The sequence below is a fragment of the Pungitius pungitius genome, chromosome 19 (assembly GCF_949316345.1).
Source record: "Pungitius pungitius chromosome 19, fPunPun2.1, whole genome shotgun sequence".
NCBI lineage: Eukaryota > Metazoa > Chordata > Actinopteri > Perciformes > Gasterosteidae > Pungitius > Pungitius pungitius.
The window spans coordinates 9,041,946-9,061,356 of record NC_084918.1 but is presented as its reverse complement, the minus strand read 5'-3'; the positions used below and the strand labels follow the sequence as shown (position 1 = coordinate 9,061,356).

General features: G+C 44.2%; 1 protein-coding gene across 1 annotated transcript in view; it reads left to right on the top strand.

Moving 5' to 3' along the window:
* The first annotated feature begins 86 nt into the window (after positions 1-86).
* LOC119198853 (shootin-1-like) overlaps positions 87-19,411 on the top strand; it is a 39,741-nt gene continuing 20,416 nt past the window's right edge. Inside the window, exons 1-6 of the mRNA XM_062559382.1 lie at positions 87-1,022; positions 2,918-3,148; positions 3,318-3,527; positions 9,821-10,010; positions 15,162-15,246; positions 17,563-17,674. Coding sequence (XP_062415366.1) covers positions 957-1,022; positions 2,918-3,148; positions 3,318-3,527; positions 9,821-10,010; positions 15,162-15,246; positions 17,563-17,674 — 894 coding nt within the window. The 5' untranslated portion in view covers positions 87-956. The remainder of the gene's footprint in view (positions 1,023-2,917; positions 3,149-3,317; positions 3,528-9,820; positions 10,011-15,161; positions 15,247-17,562; positions 17,675-19,411) is intronic.

Sequence of the window (19,411 nt, the reverse complement as noted above, 5' to 3'; positions counted from 1 at the left end):
TGGCCCCCGAGCCACCAGAAGGTCCATTACCACAGGGCCTTACACCTGCAGCTCCATCTCTCTCCACGTCTCTGTGTGCACGTGTTTGTGTGTGTCTGAACGCATAAGCTCAGGTTTGTGTATCAAAATCTGCCGTTGTTAACCAATTATTGATCTAAAGGATAGCAAAACGTTCCACAATTTGTTTTTGTGTTATGTTCTGTGTTATTTCCCACGTGATCAGGTTCCAAGCAGAGATCAGTTAATTTTGCATTCAAGAGCTGAAATGAAGACATCTGAACAAAAGCTCTTCCTGTCATTATCTATTTCTAAGAAATAGTCTCTGTTCCTTTTTAATGTTCCTAAGTTTTCATTTTGCATGAGACACTAAGTTTCAGATTTGTTCCATTTTGGGGTTTAAATTTTGTTTCAGGGCTTATTTTTCATTCTAGGTAGTCTTACTATTTTTTGTTGTATTCCTTTGATATGCCGAGGCTGGGTTGAGTGGGCACCCCTGTGCTTTTTTCCTTTCTTCCAACAATGACCTGGTTTACCCCCCACAGAGTTACACATACCCACTCAAGGGAAGTGCCCAATCCAGCAACGGTTCTGTGCAGTTGGCTACTGAGCAGCTCCATTACAGCTCTGGGAGGTGTAGCACTTTGCTCAAAGGCTCCTCAAAAGTTGGCGCTAAGGAAAGGGGAAAATCGTTACTCATTCATGTCTGCCGTGCCCACATTCTCCCAACTGGTCCTCAGACTAAACTGGGAAAGTCTCTGACTCAAGCCTGACTCCCTCACTTTTAGGCTACAGCCGCCCCCTCGCACCTTTTCTCTCTGTCTGTCTCCATAAAGTTCTACCCCTTTCAGTCATTTTCCATTTCACTTTCTTCCAAGTTGGCCACATTGAAGGAGGAGGCGAGACACTTGAAACACGAGGTCAGAGGACACCCGGATGAGTCGTGCCAGCTCAGCGGTATGGAGTGCTGTATAGAGCAGAAAGAGAAGCAGCTACGCGATCAGCTCCGTGTTGGTCAGCAACAGGTGAGGAGGCACCTTCGCTCACCTCCACCTCCCCGCGCAGGGGGCGCGCCATAGACCAGCTGAACTCTTGACTCGGGAAGCTGTGAAACAGTGACTCAAGGGATTGATGCGGAACGCTGGGGCGAGGGAGAGTGTCCGTCTTCACAGCCGATTGAAGCAGAGCAGCTCTGAGCTCAGCCAAAACGGAGAGCGGGCTGAAGGCTCGACGGTCGAAGGTCACAAAGCTCAAAGGCGGTTTGAGTCGGCGCCGCGTAGCCGCTGAGGCAGCAAGTCTTTTGTGGGGCTCCGTTGTCAATCTGTAGAGCAGCGATCCTGCAGCATTACGATCTACTGCGTCAATCCGGGGAACTAAATCAAAAGAAAAAATTGCACGTACTTTTGCGCCGTGATTTATATCACAGTAGAAAATCAACTAGTCAGCCTTTTGCCAAGAACAATAAACTGACCCGTTTACAGCAGTCAAGTTTTATTTTGTAGTCAATTTAGATAAATCCCCATCGACATCATCTGAGTTCCCAAACAAGACAAAATGACCGCTCTGTTTGTCAACCTCTCACTTCCAATTGCACCCAGACAGAGTATGTGCAGAGAGGGAAGGACGGGCCGCGGGGGTTGAAAACACAAAGTAGAGGAGGATGACGTCGTAATCAAACGAGGGTCAACTCGGGTAGTCATGTGACAGCAATGAATACTGAAATACCGGGCCAAATGAGGGTCAAAGCGATACGTTTCCTATCATGTTTAATGAGGGCTGTTTGTTTCCTCAAAGCACAAGCTCCTTATTATGGTCACAAGAAAGCCGTGGTGCTCCCATTAGGCCCTTTTCATAAGGCCTTTCATCCAGCGACGCAGCGAAAGGCTGGATCTTCCATTAGTATTTGGACAGCAGTGGAAACATTAAAGGAGATAAATACCAAAGTAACATATTACAGTGTCGCTGTAATAAGTAAACTTGGCATATGACACCTTACTTCGTACCGTGCGAGTGGCTCTAAAGCCGAAACAGTCACCATCACACTTGAATAGAGTTGAGTGTGCACGGGCAGGGTCAATGCTTTTGAATGGTCCACGCGCACATACACCTACACAGGCCCTTCAGTTTTGACTCTGAACTAGAGAATAAAAGTTGCTGGGGCCGCTCCATCCTCTCCTGTGGCTTGTGTGTCTTCCCTTTGCATGAGGAAAGTGTTCCACCCAGTCGCACTGCCTTCCACCCCCGTGTTAGTGCTAGATGGGCACAGCTAATCCCTGGTTAAACCAAGCCGCGGTGAACCACTGAAATCTAACTAGTTGGCTGTCATTAGTTGTAAACCCCGATGTTCTGATCCAGATTACAGTGGGATTAACATGGATGAACTCGAGATGAGTGTTGGAGCGGGTTTAACTTTCTCCAACGCTCCCCTTGAAAGGTGAGCTACGGTGGGATTCCTTGTGTGACACTCGGATTAAGCCTGGTTTCACTTCCTGGGTTCCCCTTTCATTGTGAGTGGGGTTACCGTTGAGCAGCACCATGTATTGCACCATGTTAGACAAACTAATCTACCACCATTTCTTTTATTTTTACTGCATATTAAATCACCGTGAGGTGTCCTGTTTTACTCTTTGATTTTGTAGCTTCATGGTGAAGTTGATCACTGGTTTTTGCTGTAAATGTTCCACCTGTTTTCTTTATTGGGACATTCATTAAGCCTCTCCTGCTGCTTTTACACCAGTTCCTTGTGGTGCAGGTGTGTGGCGCCTATACATTAGAAGACTCGAAATGCTACTTTCCTTAAAAATGTAACCTTTTGTTTTGGTCACAATACCAAACCCTCAGGCAAGACCTGTTCCGTTTGAATACAGAGCGAAGGTTTATTCTCATCATCTGTGCCTAACCTCACTGTGTTTGCTCTCAGGTTGAGACATTTGAAGGGAAGCTAAAGAAACAGCAGGTTGAGATGGAAATTCTCCGTGAGCAGCTGAAAGGAGCCAAGGAGGTGATAAAAGATGCAGGTTTACAAGCCCGGGAGCAGAAAGAAACCATAGACATTTTTAGACAAAAGTACCACGCAGCCATAGAGAAGGTGCATCGGGTGCAAGGACAGGTGGAGCTTTTGGAAGAGGAACTGCAGTATTCACAGCAACAGGTACATAATAGCGGAATATGATCATCCTTGCATTTGGCTCGTCCTGCAGCATCCGGTGATTTCACCAGCTAAATAACCATTCTAAATACATAGGCATCTTGAATCCTTTGACAAAACCGCAGTCTAAAATTCACCCATAGACGTAAACGCTTTTATTTCTCTGGGACAGCTTCGAGATTGCCGAGTGGCCGCGCATTCAGCAAAAGAGGAGCTAGCCGGGATGGAGCAGCGGTATCTGGAGAAGGTCGGCCACTGGGAGGACGCCCAGGAGGCTTTGGACCAGTTGACGGATGAACTCCTGACCAACCAGACTCTCCTGAGGGAGAGCCAGCAAAGAGCAGACCATCTTAAAGGCTTAGTGGACACAATCAAACAGCAGGTCAGGACAAACACGCGTACGTGGACGGAACAGCAACGTTGACATATATCCATCCTGCAAATACTTCCATGTGAATCAGTCATTTTGGGCCTTGATTCTGGATTTATTTGTCCTTTGCGAGGGCAGAGTTGTCAACAGGGCGATTTGTTGTGACAGTGAGACTGAACGGGTGTCTGTGTTCTTACGTGAGCTCCCCGATGATTACCAGCTTCATCAGTGGTGTGTGACGGTATGCACGGGCCTTTGTGTGCGCGTGTCATTGCACCCAACGCTGTGTGTGTGTGTGTGTGTGTGTGCGCACGCATGTGACCACTGGAGCGTGTCACTTAATCTTTTCTCCTTTTTCTTTCTGCTTTATATTTACTACGTCAGGCAACAAATGAATCATCTTTATTACGGAGAAATTTAATTTGGATGAACTTAACTGCTGCCGCCAAGGTCAGACGGGCAGAATGTCATTTTAATCCAATCAACTTTAATCTGTTGGTTATAAAAGAGTTAGGCTGCTGAAGAATGGCTGTATCTCAGGCCCTTTATTACACTGGCTAATGACTTTGATTGTGAGGCGCCTATCAAGAGGTTAGGAGTTCTTATGGAGCTTCACATCCTGCTAATTCTCTACCTCGTGCAACTGTGCTCAGCTAACCCTAAAATAACGTCTTGATTCCCTGTTTACAAGAAATTTCCAATTTATAAAAATATGGATATAGAATCTTGTTTGAGCCCAAGTGGGAAGAAAAAAGGTCACATGCACAGTATAGTATTGTAATGCTATCTGTAGTCCATTAAAATTCTGATCTATTTCTCCAACATAAAGATTAATTCTGCAAGATGTGGATTTCCTCTCCTTTCCTATAAAGGTCCACTTTTGAATCAGTGACATGATTTGCTTACATAAAAGACCGTGGTTAATAGACAAAGATTGAGGCCAGTGATACATTTAGCATTACATTTAGAAAACACAATGAGCCAGAAGGTCTTTACTCCAAGGAGACGTTCCTTTGTAATGAAGGGAACACTGCTACGATATTCTTTAGTCGCCCATTGCCTTCATACAGTTTCTCGCACTAGATTCACTTGTTAATATTACGTTAGCATTGTTGGAGTTTGTCTGCAGCGTGAGGAACATCAAGGCCGGATGTCTCTGTGCTCTATAGTGCAACAAATCCATTCACAAATGAGTGCAATACGTAATGATCTATTTACTTGGTGGCACAACAAGGGTCATTGTCACTTATTAGAAAACCAAACACGATGGTAATTTGTTGAAATGTAATTAATTATGATCTTTTGGTCAATTGTTTATATATTTAATGCCATTAATAATAATATGCATTATATTACGACTAGTCGTAGCGAGGACCCTAATAAAATGCATTTAGTGTACACCAAAATACAACCCGGAGATATGTATTCAAAAGTAACAAAGTCATGAAAATATTGTAAAACCGCTATAATTTTGAAACTGTAATCAATAGAATAATACCAATGTACAGTTATGATTGTATTCGATGCAATCTAAAATTCTTTAAAGTTGTTTCACTCAGTGGAATAATGTTTTCAACCACTGCTCTCAGCGATGCACAATTGACCTTAATACAGAGAAAACATGTTGCTACAGTGTTCACACTACTGGAAGTGGGATGATGAAAAATCACAAAAGGCAGAGATAAAAAGGCAAGTGAGAGTTTATTTTTGTAATATAATCACATCAGTAAAATATAGACCAGATGACTGTGTGGGGGGGGGCGGGGTGGGGGGTTGAATCGCTCTTAGTCTGGACTCTCCCCTGAAACCTGTTGTCCTCGGTCCGACCAACAGATCACATGATCACTGAGCCACGCAAACTCCTCCACCACGTTAAGGTGGCGATTCACGGAGGAGGTGTGTATGTGTGTGTGTGTGTGTGTGTGTGTGTGTGTGTGTGTGTGTGTGTGTGTATCTGTGTAGGACAGTCTTACTCGACTACGAGTGACCGCCGATGATGATGGTGTGTGTGTGTGCGTGTATCTGTGTGTATCTGTGTAGGACAGTCTTACTCGACTACGAGTGACCGCCGATGATGATGATGGTGTGTGTGTGTATCTGTGTGTCTGTGTGTGTGCGTGTGTGTGCGTGTATGTGCGTGCGTGCGGCGCCCTAAACCGCGGTTGGTGGGCGATGGTGGGAGGGTGGGAAGGGAGGAAGGAGAGGGGGGGAGATGGGTGAGGTAGGATTGCGTGAAAGATTGTCTTTTTTTTTCTTTAACAACATCTTTTGCCTCATATTTTCCATCTCCGAATGGCGGTCCTGCATCCTCCTCCCAAAGATGCCCAATCGTTTTTTTTTTAAGTCCAAGCAAATATCCTCGAGGAGGGTTCTTTCTGCCTCGAAGTCTTGGACTGTGGTGGTAATGAGATCCTCGGCCTTATTCAGGCACCGCTCGTAGAAGTCTGTGGTTGTGACTCTCTCTTTATGCTCCCGCTGATGGCGCCTGTAATAAGCAGCGAGAGCATCCCTCTTTGACGCCAAAGCAGCGAGAGCATCCCTCTCCTTTGTCAGCTGGAGGTTGTCTGCCTCCAACTTGTGCTTTGTGAGCTTCATCCCAAAATGCTGGCTCCGCTCAAGAGGTGGCTGGTTCTGACTCTTGTTGTTGTCAGAGTGATCAGAAACCAGGCAATCGTAGGTCATCTGCCTCACATCTTTTAGCTTTTGTTTTAGCGTGTGGATCTCAATATTTTGTTTATTGATGGTCCTTTCCGCTTGTCCCTTGCACTCTTGCTGCCAGGTTTTGAAGGTGACCTTGATAACATCAAGTTCATCCCCTGCCTCAGTGAGCTTTACAGTTAACAGGTGGTTCTGCTCAACAAGTACCTGGTTTTTCTCAACAAGTACCTGGTTCTGAGTCTTCTGGTTTGAGAGCTCAGAAACCATGCGACTGTAGGCCAGCTGCTGTTCTTCTAGCTGCCTTTTAAGATTGTGGACCTCAGTATTAGCATGAGACCTCACCTCGGACCCTGTCTGAGGAGTCCTGAGCAATGAAGGGTGGTTGTTTCCCTGGGACATGGTGAGGACAATCCAACAATAACACAATAAAATAACAAAAAAAGGCAACCCTCTGTGTAGTCTTTAAAAAGACTGGTAGCCGGTAAGGCTAGTAGCCTTGAAAAAGGCTGTTGTTTTGAAGAAAAAATACAATGAGATAAGTGTGGTCTTTGAAACAGGATGTTGAAGTTTTCAAAAGCACACTTGTGTCTAAAAAAAGTACAGATATCACTGATTAGTTCTCTCTAAGAAAAAACTCAACCGCTCGCTCTGAACTCTGAAGGCAATGACCACAATCATGGGATTCCGGATGGAAGCAGTGTTCAAATTCGAATCCAAACGAGGGCCGATGCATTCAGTCGCCATGGAGACAAGGCTACAAACACAGCGCTCAGTGAAATACACATATAAATATATATTATAAATATAATAGGGCTGTCAATAGATTTAAAAAATCACTATTTTATCTTAATCTAGATTAATCGCAATTAAAAGTTTTCATTTGAAGACTAATTACTTTAGAATGAGTGTGTTTTAAACACTGTTGTTTGATTGTAATTTTTCAACTACAACCCCTGCTGTATACCATTTCTCTTAATATCCTTGAATATCACACTTAAAACACGTGGCACCATCTCAGAAGCGGCCCGTTCAACAACGTCTCGAAAATCTAAGCCATTAACAATGACTTTAAAACAAGGGGACGAATATTGAATTACATTGTTTTGTAACACTATTGGTCAGAAAGTAACCTGTATTTAATTTGCCTACCTAAAGCGCTTACCTCAGAGTTCAGGCCCACCGTGATAGAGAGGGGGAGCTGCTGCTTTTCAGCTGTGCAGGAACCACTTCCTGTTGACCTGTAGACCACCGAGCCGCCATGCTGGAACACAGAAACCTGAGAGGAAAAGTTTCATATTCACTCCATCTACTTGGATTTTAGTGCTTTTTAGATTTCATATTAATCTCTTCATTAATGATTTTCGATTACTTTTATGTGTGACTTAAGTTGCCCCATTTCTCCAAATTCTTTTGAAAAAACTCCACTGGCCAGACAGCTTCTGATGTACCATTCAAAATTAAAGCATCTCAGAATACCATAGATGAGTCAATTTCCTTCATTATCTCAATCACCAAACTACATTTTGTCATTTTCAGATTAGATTTAAAAGGAAACAATCAATACTTTGATGACCCTTCCACTTCAGGCAGAGAGTACACATCACCAGGATGTGACTTGGTGATAACCAGGACCTTCGGATGTACCATTTGAAAATTAAAGCCTCTCAAAATACCATACAAGAGCCAATTTCCTTCAATATCTCAATCACCAGACTATTAATGCCATTTCCTGTGTTTTGTATCCTGGTTGTGAGGAGGAGTGCCTCAGCGTGCTAAACCACAGAGAGCAGCTACAGGAGGTACTGTCATACATTATGCCATTGTGAATGTTAAGTTTCCGCATTACAGATGATTTATTTTCATTGCACTGAGCTGTTAGAATGTAGTCTGTAGTTACAGACACATTATGTGGTAACAATTCGGAGGAGACATTTAGATCTACCTATATTCAAAAACAATGGCCATGTTTCTGACTTGAATGATGTTCAAGATTTTCTCTTATAAAAAAAGAAATACATTACATGGCTACATTCCAGCACCCACATTGTGTGTGTGTGTGTGTCTGCATGTGTTTCAGCGCTGCACCAAGCAGGTTGTGCGCCTTGCTGAGTGTGAAAAGGCTATTCTTCAGATGAAGTCAGAGCTGGAAAGACAGTAATAACCGAGTCTATAAAACTCTCATTGTCCTCTGCTGATCCCGGTTCCTGTCCTTGTCTCGCCTCTGGTGCCCTTCCCATCGGCCTCAGCCCCCTCCTCTCTTTCATTCTCCTAACTGCCTGCATGCCAAATGGCACACAGTAGCACACTACATATTATCTACAATTACCAATAAACACAATAATCTCATGAAATCATTTTCTATTAATTATGCTTGTTATCCGGTTTATTGTTTTATTATTGTAGACATCTTTCTTTCTCAGTGTTCATCTGTTCTATGGGTTCTCTACACAGCAGTTTTTTACAAGCCAGTCCGTCTTTGCTTACCTCCCCATAGAGTCCAGCAAAAAGCAGATCCGAGGCAGTGGTTTGTTTCTTCCCACCATGCAAACATGAGCGATCGTAGCCAGCTGGAACAGGAAGTGATACATCTGAAAAAGGAAGTTACAGGTTTAAGGCTTGAGCTGGCGGACTCCCAAAAGGTATTAAAGTAGTTCATATCTGATCCCCTGTCCTGTCATTTACAGATAGCCTTTTTTTAATGAAGTTGCCTCATATTCTGCCCCTTCATGTTGCCCATGCATGCATCTGGACATGTAGCTGGAGATTCAATTCAAAGTTCCCAAAGAAGGAGCACTCAGCCCACCTCCACGGGCACCACACCCCCACCACTAATGTGATTGTCCCAGGATTGCCTGGCAGAAACGAATTGCCTCGCCATTAATTAATGCACCGAATGTGCCAAGGCTGGTGAAATTGAGTCCAATTAAGAGCTCAATGGGACACTAAACATTAAAATCACTCAAAGTGGCGACTGTAGGCTGGCAGAGGGCCAACATTGCTGCCACTTATTGTCTCATCAGTCATGAGTGTATGTGTGTGGTCTGGGTGCAAGTGGGGCCATTTGACTTTACGCATTCATTTGTGTGTCCTACGGCACATACAAGTGTCACACACACGTGATGCTTACCAACGTGATATGAATGGACACACATTTAATTTGATTAACGCGCAACTACATGCAACTGTGGTGTGTACTCCTCTTGCTTTCGGGCCTTCAGACTAATGTCACATAATGTGTCGAGGTAATAAGTTTCAATAAGTTTGCGTGACGTGGAGCTTACTACTGTGGACCAATAGATTTGCCAAACGGATCAAACGTGATTTTCCCGTACGCGTCTGAAGCGAGCAGCCAAATGTCCACTGCTTTTATTCCTCAGGCTGTACGGCAGAGGTAAACATTTCAGTCAGGGTTTCCCCTGGTTAAAGCAAATGTAAGGGGGGAATCAATAACAAATGAGAAGTTGTCACTCACACACTTTTAGGCCACTTTTCATGGAAAGTGTGAAATTCATTCTTGACACAATCTAGCAAGACGCTTCAATACCGTGTGTGCGTGCGTGCGTGCGCCCGTGTGTGTGTGTGTGTGTGCGTGTGAAAAACCCAGTCGCTTACCCACTATTGCGCTTATGCCTTTGCTCAAACTGCAGGTTCATACGGCACTTCTCAGACAGCCAGAGGAGCAGCTGAAGGAGGTCAGGAGAGAGGCAGCGAGGCGGAGCAGCGATGGGTTTGCACAGAGAGAGGAGGCGCAGAGGCTTCAGGAAGAGAGTCTGGGCAGTCGCGTGAGGCGGTTTAGTCGAGAGCTGGAGGAGCTGCGCAGCAAGCTGCAAGTGACAGGTAGCAATCGGGCAATGAATCAGTTACTCATTTCATCCATCCATCCGTCCCTTTATCCACCAAGCACATACGCATTTTGTCTAACTGTACAGTTTATTTGCCCAAATCTTTATTTGATATATTGATAAGAGTTTATATCGTGGCCTGTACAGCTAAAACGTTTACAAACATTTTATTTCCTCCTATAGAATTAAGATTTTATCACAATTCATTGTTTGATACACTAGTTGCTCTGCTTTACTTGTTTGGCAAAGTATGAGGGGGAAGCTCTACCGTGTTCACTGCTTTTTATTTTGGAGCAGCCCCACTGCTGTTAGCTCAATCATTTAGCTCAAATTAGCCAGCAGTGGTGCAGCTATTTGGTGATTCGGTTGCTAGCTGTCTGCATGCAATGTTAACTCCAACACACACACACACACACACACACATTGTGTGTAGATAGAGGTTTGATTTAATGGCACACTGCTTTGGCGGTATGGTAATGATCTAGTTTATGTGTGTGTGTGTGTGTGTGTGTGTGTGCCTTTCGGTGGCCTTTGTAGTAGTGTGGCGGTGCAGGAATGGTGACGGCTGGGTCTCGCCCGGGCACAGAAACGTCTCATTAAGAATTAACGTACACATCTACGGTCACGCCAGGCAAACACCTCGCACACACACACACACACACACACACACAGCCATTCCTCCCAACTCCCACCGCTTTAATTAGCACATACACACGTGGCTCTCCGAGGTACTAACGCAGACGCAGACACACACACACACACACACACACTCACCTATTGTCCGCAGAGAGATGAATCTGAGGTCTTTCTTGGCGGCAGAGAGTTGCTGGCCTGCTCGCTGAACACTGCTCATTAACAAGATAGAGACAGAAGGACAACGCTGTGCAGCTTGGCCTTTGTCTGTGATCAAAACCCATTCCCTCAACTCTACGTGCCACACAAAACCACATGATATTCAGCTTTTACCTTCAGCAAATACAATCCAGCAACGTGGAGCCTATTGTAATGACTTAAGAAGAAAAAAGGTGCATTATTCTAACAAAGGGGGCATTGTTTACCTGCATATCGCAGTGGGCTGAATGGACTGGGTGAGGAGTCAGCCACAGAAAAGGCCTTTTTTTATTAACATGGAGCCCTTGTTAAGGTGCTTTCTGTATTATAAAACAACATCTTGAGTGGAGGTTATTGATAACAGTGGATCTGGTCTGGGATGGAGTCAGTTAGAATGCTGATTGTATGGACTGTATGGACAAAGGCAAAAAGGTATACTGCGAAATAATGAGGAAAAAAATGCAGTAACCACACATTTAAGACTATTGCTTGATTTTGTAGGAAGGAAACAGAGGATGGGTTGGGAACCCGAGAAGTGTCATATGGATGAGATTGAAGCAGCAGAAGGCAGCTGGATTCAATCCGACTGTGGACGGAGGGACAGGAAAGAAGAGGGTGATTAAAAAGAAGGGGAAAAAAATCCTTAAACCCGGCTCATGACTGAATGTGTCAAATGTAACGTCACTCTTTGACTGCATGCATTTCCTGTATGACTCCAGCTTCGCTAGATACTGTTTCTCTCAAAGTAGTCACCCCAGAAGAAAAATCACACAACACTAAACGCCACCGAGCCGACGACCCGCCGGTGCTTTGCATACATGCGGTCAATTGCATTTACATTATGGGTCATTTGAACTCATTTGTGGCATGCTTGTTGAAACCTTTCAGACAAAACAATAGAAAAGTTTTGTTGCCATGACGGTGTTATTTATCAAATTCACAGAAATCAGTGCGTCCTTATCATCTAAATGAATGCTTTTGATTAATGCTTTTGATTAATGCTTTTGGAAAATCAAGCAAGAATACATACTTAAAATTGTCAAACATGGCCTTATAGGGTCATCTTATATCTCAAATAAGATGTATCATAAGGTCGGCTGTGATGTGAAATAAATATAATGCCTGTGACCACAAATGAAATAACCGCATAAACAAAAACACAATATCCATATTTCCACACTTCCACAAAAACAGAAATGTGATATTACCACCCCTCTGTGCTGCTGATGCGCATCTGCCTAAAGATGATGAAATCATTATTGCCTGCGTTGGTGTTTGTGTGTCTGGGTTGGTGTGCAAGTCTTTGTGTGTGTGTGTGTGTGTGTGTGTGTGTGCTGCTATCCAATCTGGATCCCTGGACGCACACATGCACATGCCTCTCTCCTCCAATTCACCTCTATTACTAGCTATAATCCCATTTCACACTCTATCGATCCCCAAAACTGTTGTTCACCGGAACCAGCAGCAAACACTGGCATTTCTCCCCATCATTTCACCACCATTGTTCTTTATTACACAAAGAAGCCCCCCTTTTGTCTCAGAGCAAACTTGGCCCGCTGAAATATGAATTATAAATGTATGGCTAATAAAAGAGAAGGGGGAAAGAGAAGGAGAGAGCGAGAGAGAGAGAAAGAGAGAGAGAGAGATAGAGAGAAGTGGTTGGTAGAAACATCAGAGAAAATGACTCCTTTACAAGAGTCTATTGATCAGTTTCTATCAAAGGGGGATGTCAGACATGAGATTACCTGGCAGTTTGAGCATTAGGTGCCGTGTGTTATAGCCCCGGGCCCTTGTACCGCTGCCAGAGGATTGTAAATAAAGCGAAGGGGAGAGAGAGCAAGAGGGGAGTGTGTTGGGGTGCATGTGTGTGTTTTGAGTTCTAGATTCTCCCGGTGTGTGTTGCTCTTTCTCTTTTGTTAGTGCTCACTGTTGTGTGCATATGATTTTTTTTCTTCTTCTTCTTCTTCTTCTTCTTGTGGTGTATTTGTGTGCATGACTGTGTGCGGCTGTGCACCTTTTGGCTTATACCCAAAAGCAGTGTTGCAAGCCCATGAAACTTCAGAAAGAGAGGGAGTGAGTCTTGGGAGGCTTTGGGACGTCTCTCGGGAGCACCTTAGCCCGCTACGAATCCCCCAACAAAGCCAAAGGAAGCCCCTATGAAGCCTTATGAAGCTTTTATGAGGGCCAGGAAGGGCCCGGCCCAGCCGCAACCACTGATTCAGGGTTAGCCGGGTTCTCGTCCCTCTCATGTTAAAGGTTAGCCACGAAAGCGGGGTAATCTGACTGCAGATCTGTGATTATGAACCGATGCTGTATGACGGCCTTGGAGCGCTTGTGAAGGCATCGTGAAGGAGAGATTAGAATATGAACTAATGTCATGGCTCACGCTGTGAAGCCAGTATAAAAGGGTCAAGAAAGCAAGAGACTCGAGATCTTACGTCTCGTTTCCGCTGCGTTGTTCAGCTGGAATCCTGGTAGCAGGTCCTTCCCTCCACGTTGATCGTGCCCACTCAGTGTAGGCCGGTTGCTCACCTGATCGCCATGGCAGCATTAAACCGTCTGATGTCATCTTCAGCGGCTCGGCTCACTTGGATCTGCGATAGAGGTGGTTTGAAAAAAAAAAATAAAATCCGAATATACTTTTGTTCATGTATATAACCAATAAAAAGCGAGCTAAGTAGCATCGCGTCGTACCATTGTGTGGAAATGCAGCATCTATTTTAAGCTATTAAGAAGAATTGATTGTTGAGAAATCCTCTGCGGGTCCTCTTTTAATGTGGAAATGTTGGCTGCATTTGGTCATCAAACTAAGCTAAATATACCACACAGCCCACTTGGTCTAGAGTAAACTCTTGGTGTATGTCAGTATGTTTACTGCCTTCTACCTCTCTGTGTTTTCTTGTTTCATGAATTCTTGTCTGTCTTTTCACTTAATTTTGGGTGTGTGTTCTGGTGCACGTGTAAACGGTCAGTCCATGCAGCTAATTGCTCTCTCTGTGGCCTCCTCTGGTGGGACGTGTCACTGAGGTCACCTCAAGACTAAGGCTTTGATTGCCAATGTGATCCCCAAGTTTTCACATCTCTGCTGTATTGATTATTGAGATTCATAACAAACCTTCACCTTGAGATTTAGTGAAATCGCCAAGTTAGAGGCACACACAAATAAAAGAGCTTTTGCGTCGTTAAATATTTAGCATTCCAGTTGCAGCTTCAATTTTCCTGGGGCTTCAGTTTAAACAGTTTGGATACAGCAAAGTCATGAATGAATCATGGCATTATTAAATGTAGATTTTCTTTTCTCCTTTTCCTTCACACTGGTATTGGTTTTAGCCTCCCCCTCTTCAGTCTGTCCCACCACCACCATCATCACAGAGCCCTAAAAAGCATCACAGCAACACACTAAGCATTTCTCTGTTTCTATTTCACACACTCAACCCCACATCCACACCCACAAAGTCAAGGTCCGTCCTGTAAATATTCAACACACACACACACACACTCACACAGGAGCGCACCTCTACATATTCAGCGCACATACTCCTCAATATTCACTAGCCTTGACCACCGATGGCTGACAGTTTATGTTATATTCAATGAATACTGAATGTAGTGAAAAGGTTTTAAGAGCTACGAAGAAACATTGACTCACAAAACAGCATACAGAACAAAAAAATTAATAAATAGAGGGAGGGGTCAAATCCCAAATTTTAAATTCAAACCAAAAAGGCCCCGCATAAGCAAAGCTAACCAAGGAACCTCTCACTGTGCTGATCTACCAAGTGTAGGACGGCGGGGTTTTATTCCATGTAGACTGAGCGGGATTGAAGGGATGCGGTCAGCCGCTCGAGCGGCGTGCTCAAGGTAAAGAGTGCCATCTATTGACCGAGTCGGGAAGCGCTCTTTTTGTCCCAACAGAGGGGCTGCTGCGTGGCCCGAGTGCTTCTCCTGTGGCAGGGTTTGTTTTGCTTTGAAAGGCGCCTCGCAATTCCGATTTTTTCAGTCTGAACTTGACCCGAATCAATAATTGACTTTTTGTAAAAATGTTCTTTAATCCTCTGTTGGAGAATGCACTGTGTATGAATATGAATATCGTTTTTTTTTGTTACATATTTCTTTCTTGTAATGCATTAGAGAACAAATTGAACCAACAATGTCCTATCTCAGTCACAATGTATACATTTTCTCTCACTCGGCCTTTTAACGAATCTTAACCCAACAGCGTTTGAAGGGAACAGTTGCTCTGTATCTCACACTTTTCCGCCCCTGTGTCCCCCGCCCCCCCCCCCCCACCCTCTTTCCCCCCCCCCTCGCTCAGCGGAGGAGTTGGCAGCCCGTGCAGAGGAGGCGAGGCGGATGGAGGGGTGCCTGAATGAGGGAAAGCTAGCAGAGGAGAAAATAAGGTACGAACGGAAAGAGGCAGAGAGGGACAGACGCTTCCTCTCTCATCCCATTTCCCGTGGTCCCCTGAGTCGAAACTCGGTAATCAAAAACATTTAGCTTTTATGCATGCGGCGTACAGTAGGCTTTATGAACTGAACATGTGTTGGACAGGACAGCCCTAAGCTCTAGACACACGCTTTGTATAAGAGAGTCTTCAAAGTTCTTTCTAAAGAAACAGATATCAGAGCTGGGAAGAAAAAAGAGAAGTTCTGCTCCAGGAGTGAATCTAACAAATGTCAAAATGTGTGCCGATGGCACTCGGTGGGTAAGCAGACGTTAGGTCGTGGAGTTCAGAGTTCAGAGGCGAGACCCCCGCTTGACCCCAGCGTGTCACCGGAGCTGCGGGTGATGACATCAGCAAGCGTGTATCACCCAGTCGAGAGTGTGTTGGTGTGCGTCCGTTTGTGCGCACATATTTGCGGCTGTGGCTTTGGCTTCGACGTGACCTCACTGCAGCGGCGGGAACTACGGGAATTTTAATGGTTAAGTTGAACCATGGAACATTTTCATCTTGAGCCCACAATTTGAAACTCTGCATGGCGACTTTATAGGTCACATTATGAATTATTACATTTTATTACATTTAAACCAATTTAGGTAGTGAATGGTAAAACAATCACCGTGTCTGCATATTATCTCCATTTACAGGATCATGCTGTTTACTGTTCAACCCAGTATTATCTAATAACTGCAAAGACATGAAGGATTTTTAAGCAACAACACCATACTAATGGCTTCCATCTGTGCTGTGGGAAATCCCCTCCTTTCTCCACAGGATGCCTCTTCTCCTCCTTCCCTTTCCCTCTTGCTATCGTCTATTCCCTCCGTGGGCCAATCTATCAGCCGCTTTCTCTGCGTTTCGTTTGGGCCGTTCTTCCTTAGCTTTTTACTACCGCTGAATAACTCTATGGGTTTTGCATCCAGTGCTGAAACATGTAGCAAATTAATCTAAACATTTAGCCACATACACACAAGTCACCTATAATGTGTTGACATACATTTTAGAATGTAAATAAAAATATGTTTTGATGATTTGAAAAGAGAATTGATTAAAATCATCATGCTTATGCTGGGTATTGCCGCAAAACTGCTAATATTGCTAAAAATAATTTCACAATGAATACAGCATTTATTTTTCTTTAGACTTTCTTTAGTTTTTTGTCTGTCCTGAGTACACAAAGAAAACTCACTCATTTGCTTAATGATTAATTAAAAAAAATGTATTGGCAAAAAAGTATTTTTTGGTTAAAAAAAATACAAATATTCTAAATATACAATTATCATATCTCCTCAAATGTGAACATTTTCCCTAGAGACTAATTGGGAGTGCTTTGGACTGTGAGTTGGTCAAAACATGTAATTTAAATACTTTAAGTTTGAAAGAACTATTCTTTGTATTATAACTTACGTAATAAATTAACACAGAAAAAAAATCAGCAGGTTTATCAATTATACTACAATAGGCTATAAAAGCTTAATACAATAATGCTAAATTATTAACTAAAAAAAATAACAAATTCAGAATGTATTGAGAGGGTTAGCTATTTAACTGCATTATTTATTGAGTTCTTTTTTATATATATACAAACAGTAGTGGAAAACGACTGGTCAAATGCTGTGATTTTCACTGCATAGTCACTATTTCTTCTTTTACTGTAAAATCTATAGTGTTCTATCTTCCGTTCGCCGTCCCCTTTGCTTCTAAAAGCCAAAATATTTGTGATATTCATTTTCATTTGCTCTTAGAGGCTCGGGTCAAGTTTGTTTTGGTGCACGCGTGTGCGCGTGTGTGTGTGTGTGTGGACAAGGTTGGCGGGGTTGCTGAGGCTCACGCAGCGGCCGAAGCGAGGCTGTGGAGGGAGGTTTGTGGAAATGGTAATCATTTGTCGTATTGATCTCGCTGTAGCCGGGGCAGCTGGCACGCACAAAGTTGCTCGCACACGTGTACACACACACTTGCAGACACTAACCGACTCACATACACACAGAGGCACAGTTGCGTGGCAGGAATAGACCCCCTCATATTGATCCCCTTCACATTCCCTTAGCTTGGCTGCCACACACACACACACACACAAGCATCCCCAAACTTACACCCACGGGATCTTGACATTGGACCAACTTCAAATTGGATTAAATACTTTAAATGCGTTTGTCTTCAGGACGGTTTATTGTAATAATGAATGTGAAAATATTTGAACGACATATTTATTCTACTAACCAGATTGTAGTATAGAGATCCATTTAATTGTTGTGTTTGTGGTTGTTGTGTGCAGGTCACTGGCCCTGAGGCTGCAGGCAAACATGGCGGAGCTCCAGAGGAATCTTCAGCAGGCTGTCGCTCACAAACGCCAGGCGGAGCGAGAGAAACAAGAAGCCCAGGAACAGGTAGACCGATGCGCACGACACCTGCGTAACACAACCTGCGTAACCTTAAGTGACCACTTAAAGTCACTTAAATGTAATCGTCTAATCCTTCTGGCCGGTGGCGTATTGATTTTTGGAGGTGACCCCACCCCTTTTTAGGAGGTGGCTCTACTGTACTACATAAACAGGCATATGCAAATGTTAAGGCTTCCTCTCTTCTCCTCCCGTGGCCTCCAAGGTCTCCTTCTCCTCTCCCCACCCCTTTACTTTTTTGATGATTAGTGGCATATATCCGGTGCTACAGCCCGGATTATCTTGTCCAAGAGTGGGAGGGGAGGTGGAGGGGGGGATGCCGGGACCTAAACCTGGCAAGGTGATTTGGAGCGTTAATTCCTGGGTGTAATATTCCCTGATATTCCCTAGTGTTCTGGCTGGGAGCGAGGGGGGGGGTGGGCGTCTCGGGGGGAGAGCAGTTGTCAGAGCTGAGCCGCCGCCGTACAAAGGCAGAATGGATAATTAAGGGTAACGCCTTGAAGGGGAGCTGATGTTCATTTAGATTCGACAAACTTTGAATTCCGTCTGGAGCTCCTGTGCACGGCCACGCTCTCCCGGATCCTGATTTTTGCGTTTCTTTCCCAATACTTGCTCCTTTTTTCTTTTTATCCCGGTCTTTCGTTGTTTTTCTCCTGTTCTCCATCGCTCTCTTTACTCGCCCCTGTCTCTCCATCTCTCCCCCTTTCACTCGCTCTCTCACCTCACTCCCTTCGTTCACTCCCCCCCAGCGTGGCTCTTCTTCATTTTTCTCAACAACAAGTAAAGGCCCAGGGCCGGTGAGACTAAGGCCAGATGATCGCTCAGTCAGCAGTTCTTCATCTGTGTGTGTGTGTGTGTGTCTGCGGATAACCCCGTATACGGCTGGACCCTCCAGCCTCATGTATGACTGCATGCTCACATTGTGAATCACGGTCACGCCCACAAGACGGTGGCTCAGAAACTGACACTGGTTTTGAGGAGCAGCATCCGCGGTAATCAATTCCATAAACTTGAAGTTAGTCACAATACGACACGGATATGTTCCTGTTTGTTTGCTTCAATCTTGGCCACCATCTTGAGTGTAAGGCTGCCAGAAGGAATAATTGAGTGAGATTCATCTCTTTGTTGTTTGAGAGGGAAGATGGAGACGCAACAGGCTGCACACTACTTTTTTTTTTGGTGTTTATTCTCAAACTCGTTGTAAAATCTTGACGTGTGTGTGTGTGTGCGTATCTGCATGTCTTTGATGTGTTGTCTGCCATGCTGTCTCACTCGTAGATAATCCCTCACACTTCTCCTTTGCGATCTTTCCGTTTTCCCTGTTTTCATCACCAGATGGGCTTTTCAATGAATTTGACGCCAAACTGTGTTTAAACAGCAGTGTGGTGTCCCTCCTTCTACCTGTGACTCCTTCATTAGGGCTCAATCTCTGTTATTGACCAGCAAAAGATGAATTATCCACTAGTGAAAAAAATCAAAGGGTTTGAAATGGTAAATGGTACACTACAGTGGCCTATAGAGGAAATCTATATTACAAATTGCCTCAGTGCACAGTAGCTGAACCTCAGATAGCTCTGTGTGTGTGTGTGTGTGTGTGTCCTGTTTGTGTTTCCCAGGTTTGTTCGATGTTCCTTTTCTGATATGAAGAAAATGATATTTGCATGTTATTTGCCAGTAAATGTGGTGCTTGGGTGTGTGCTGCTCATCACGCACAGAGACAAACAG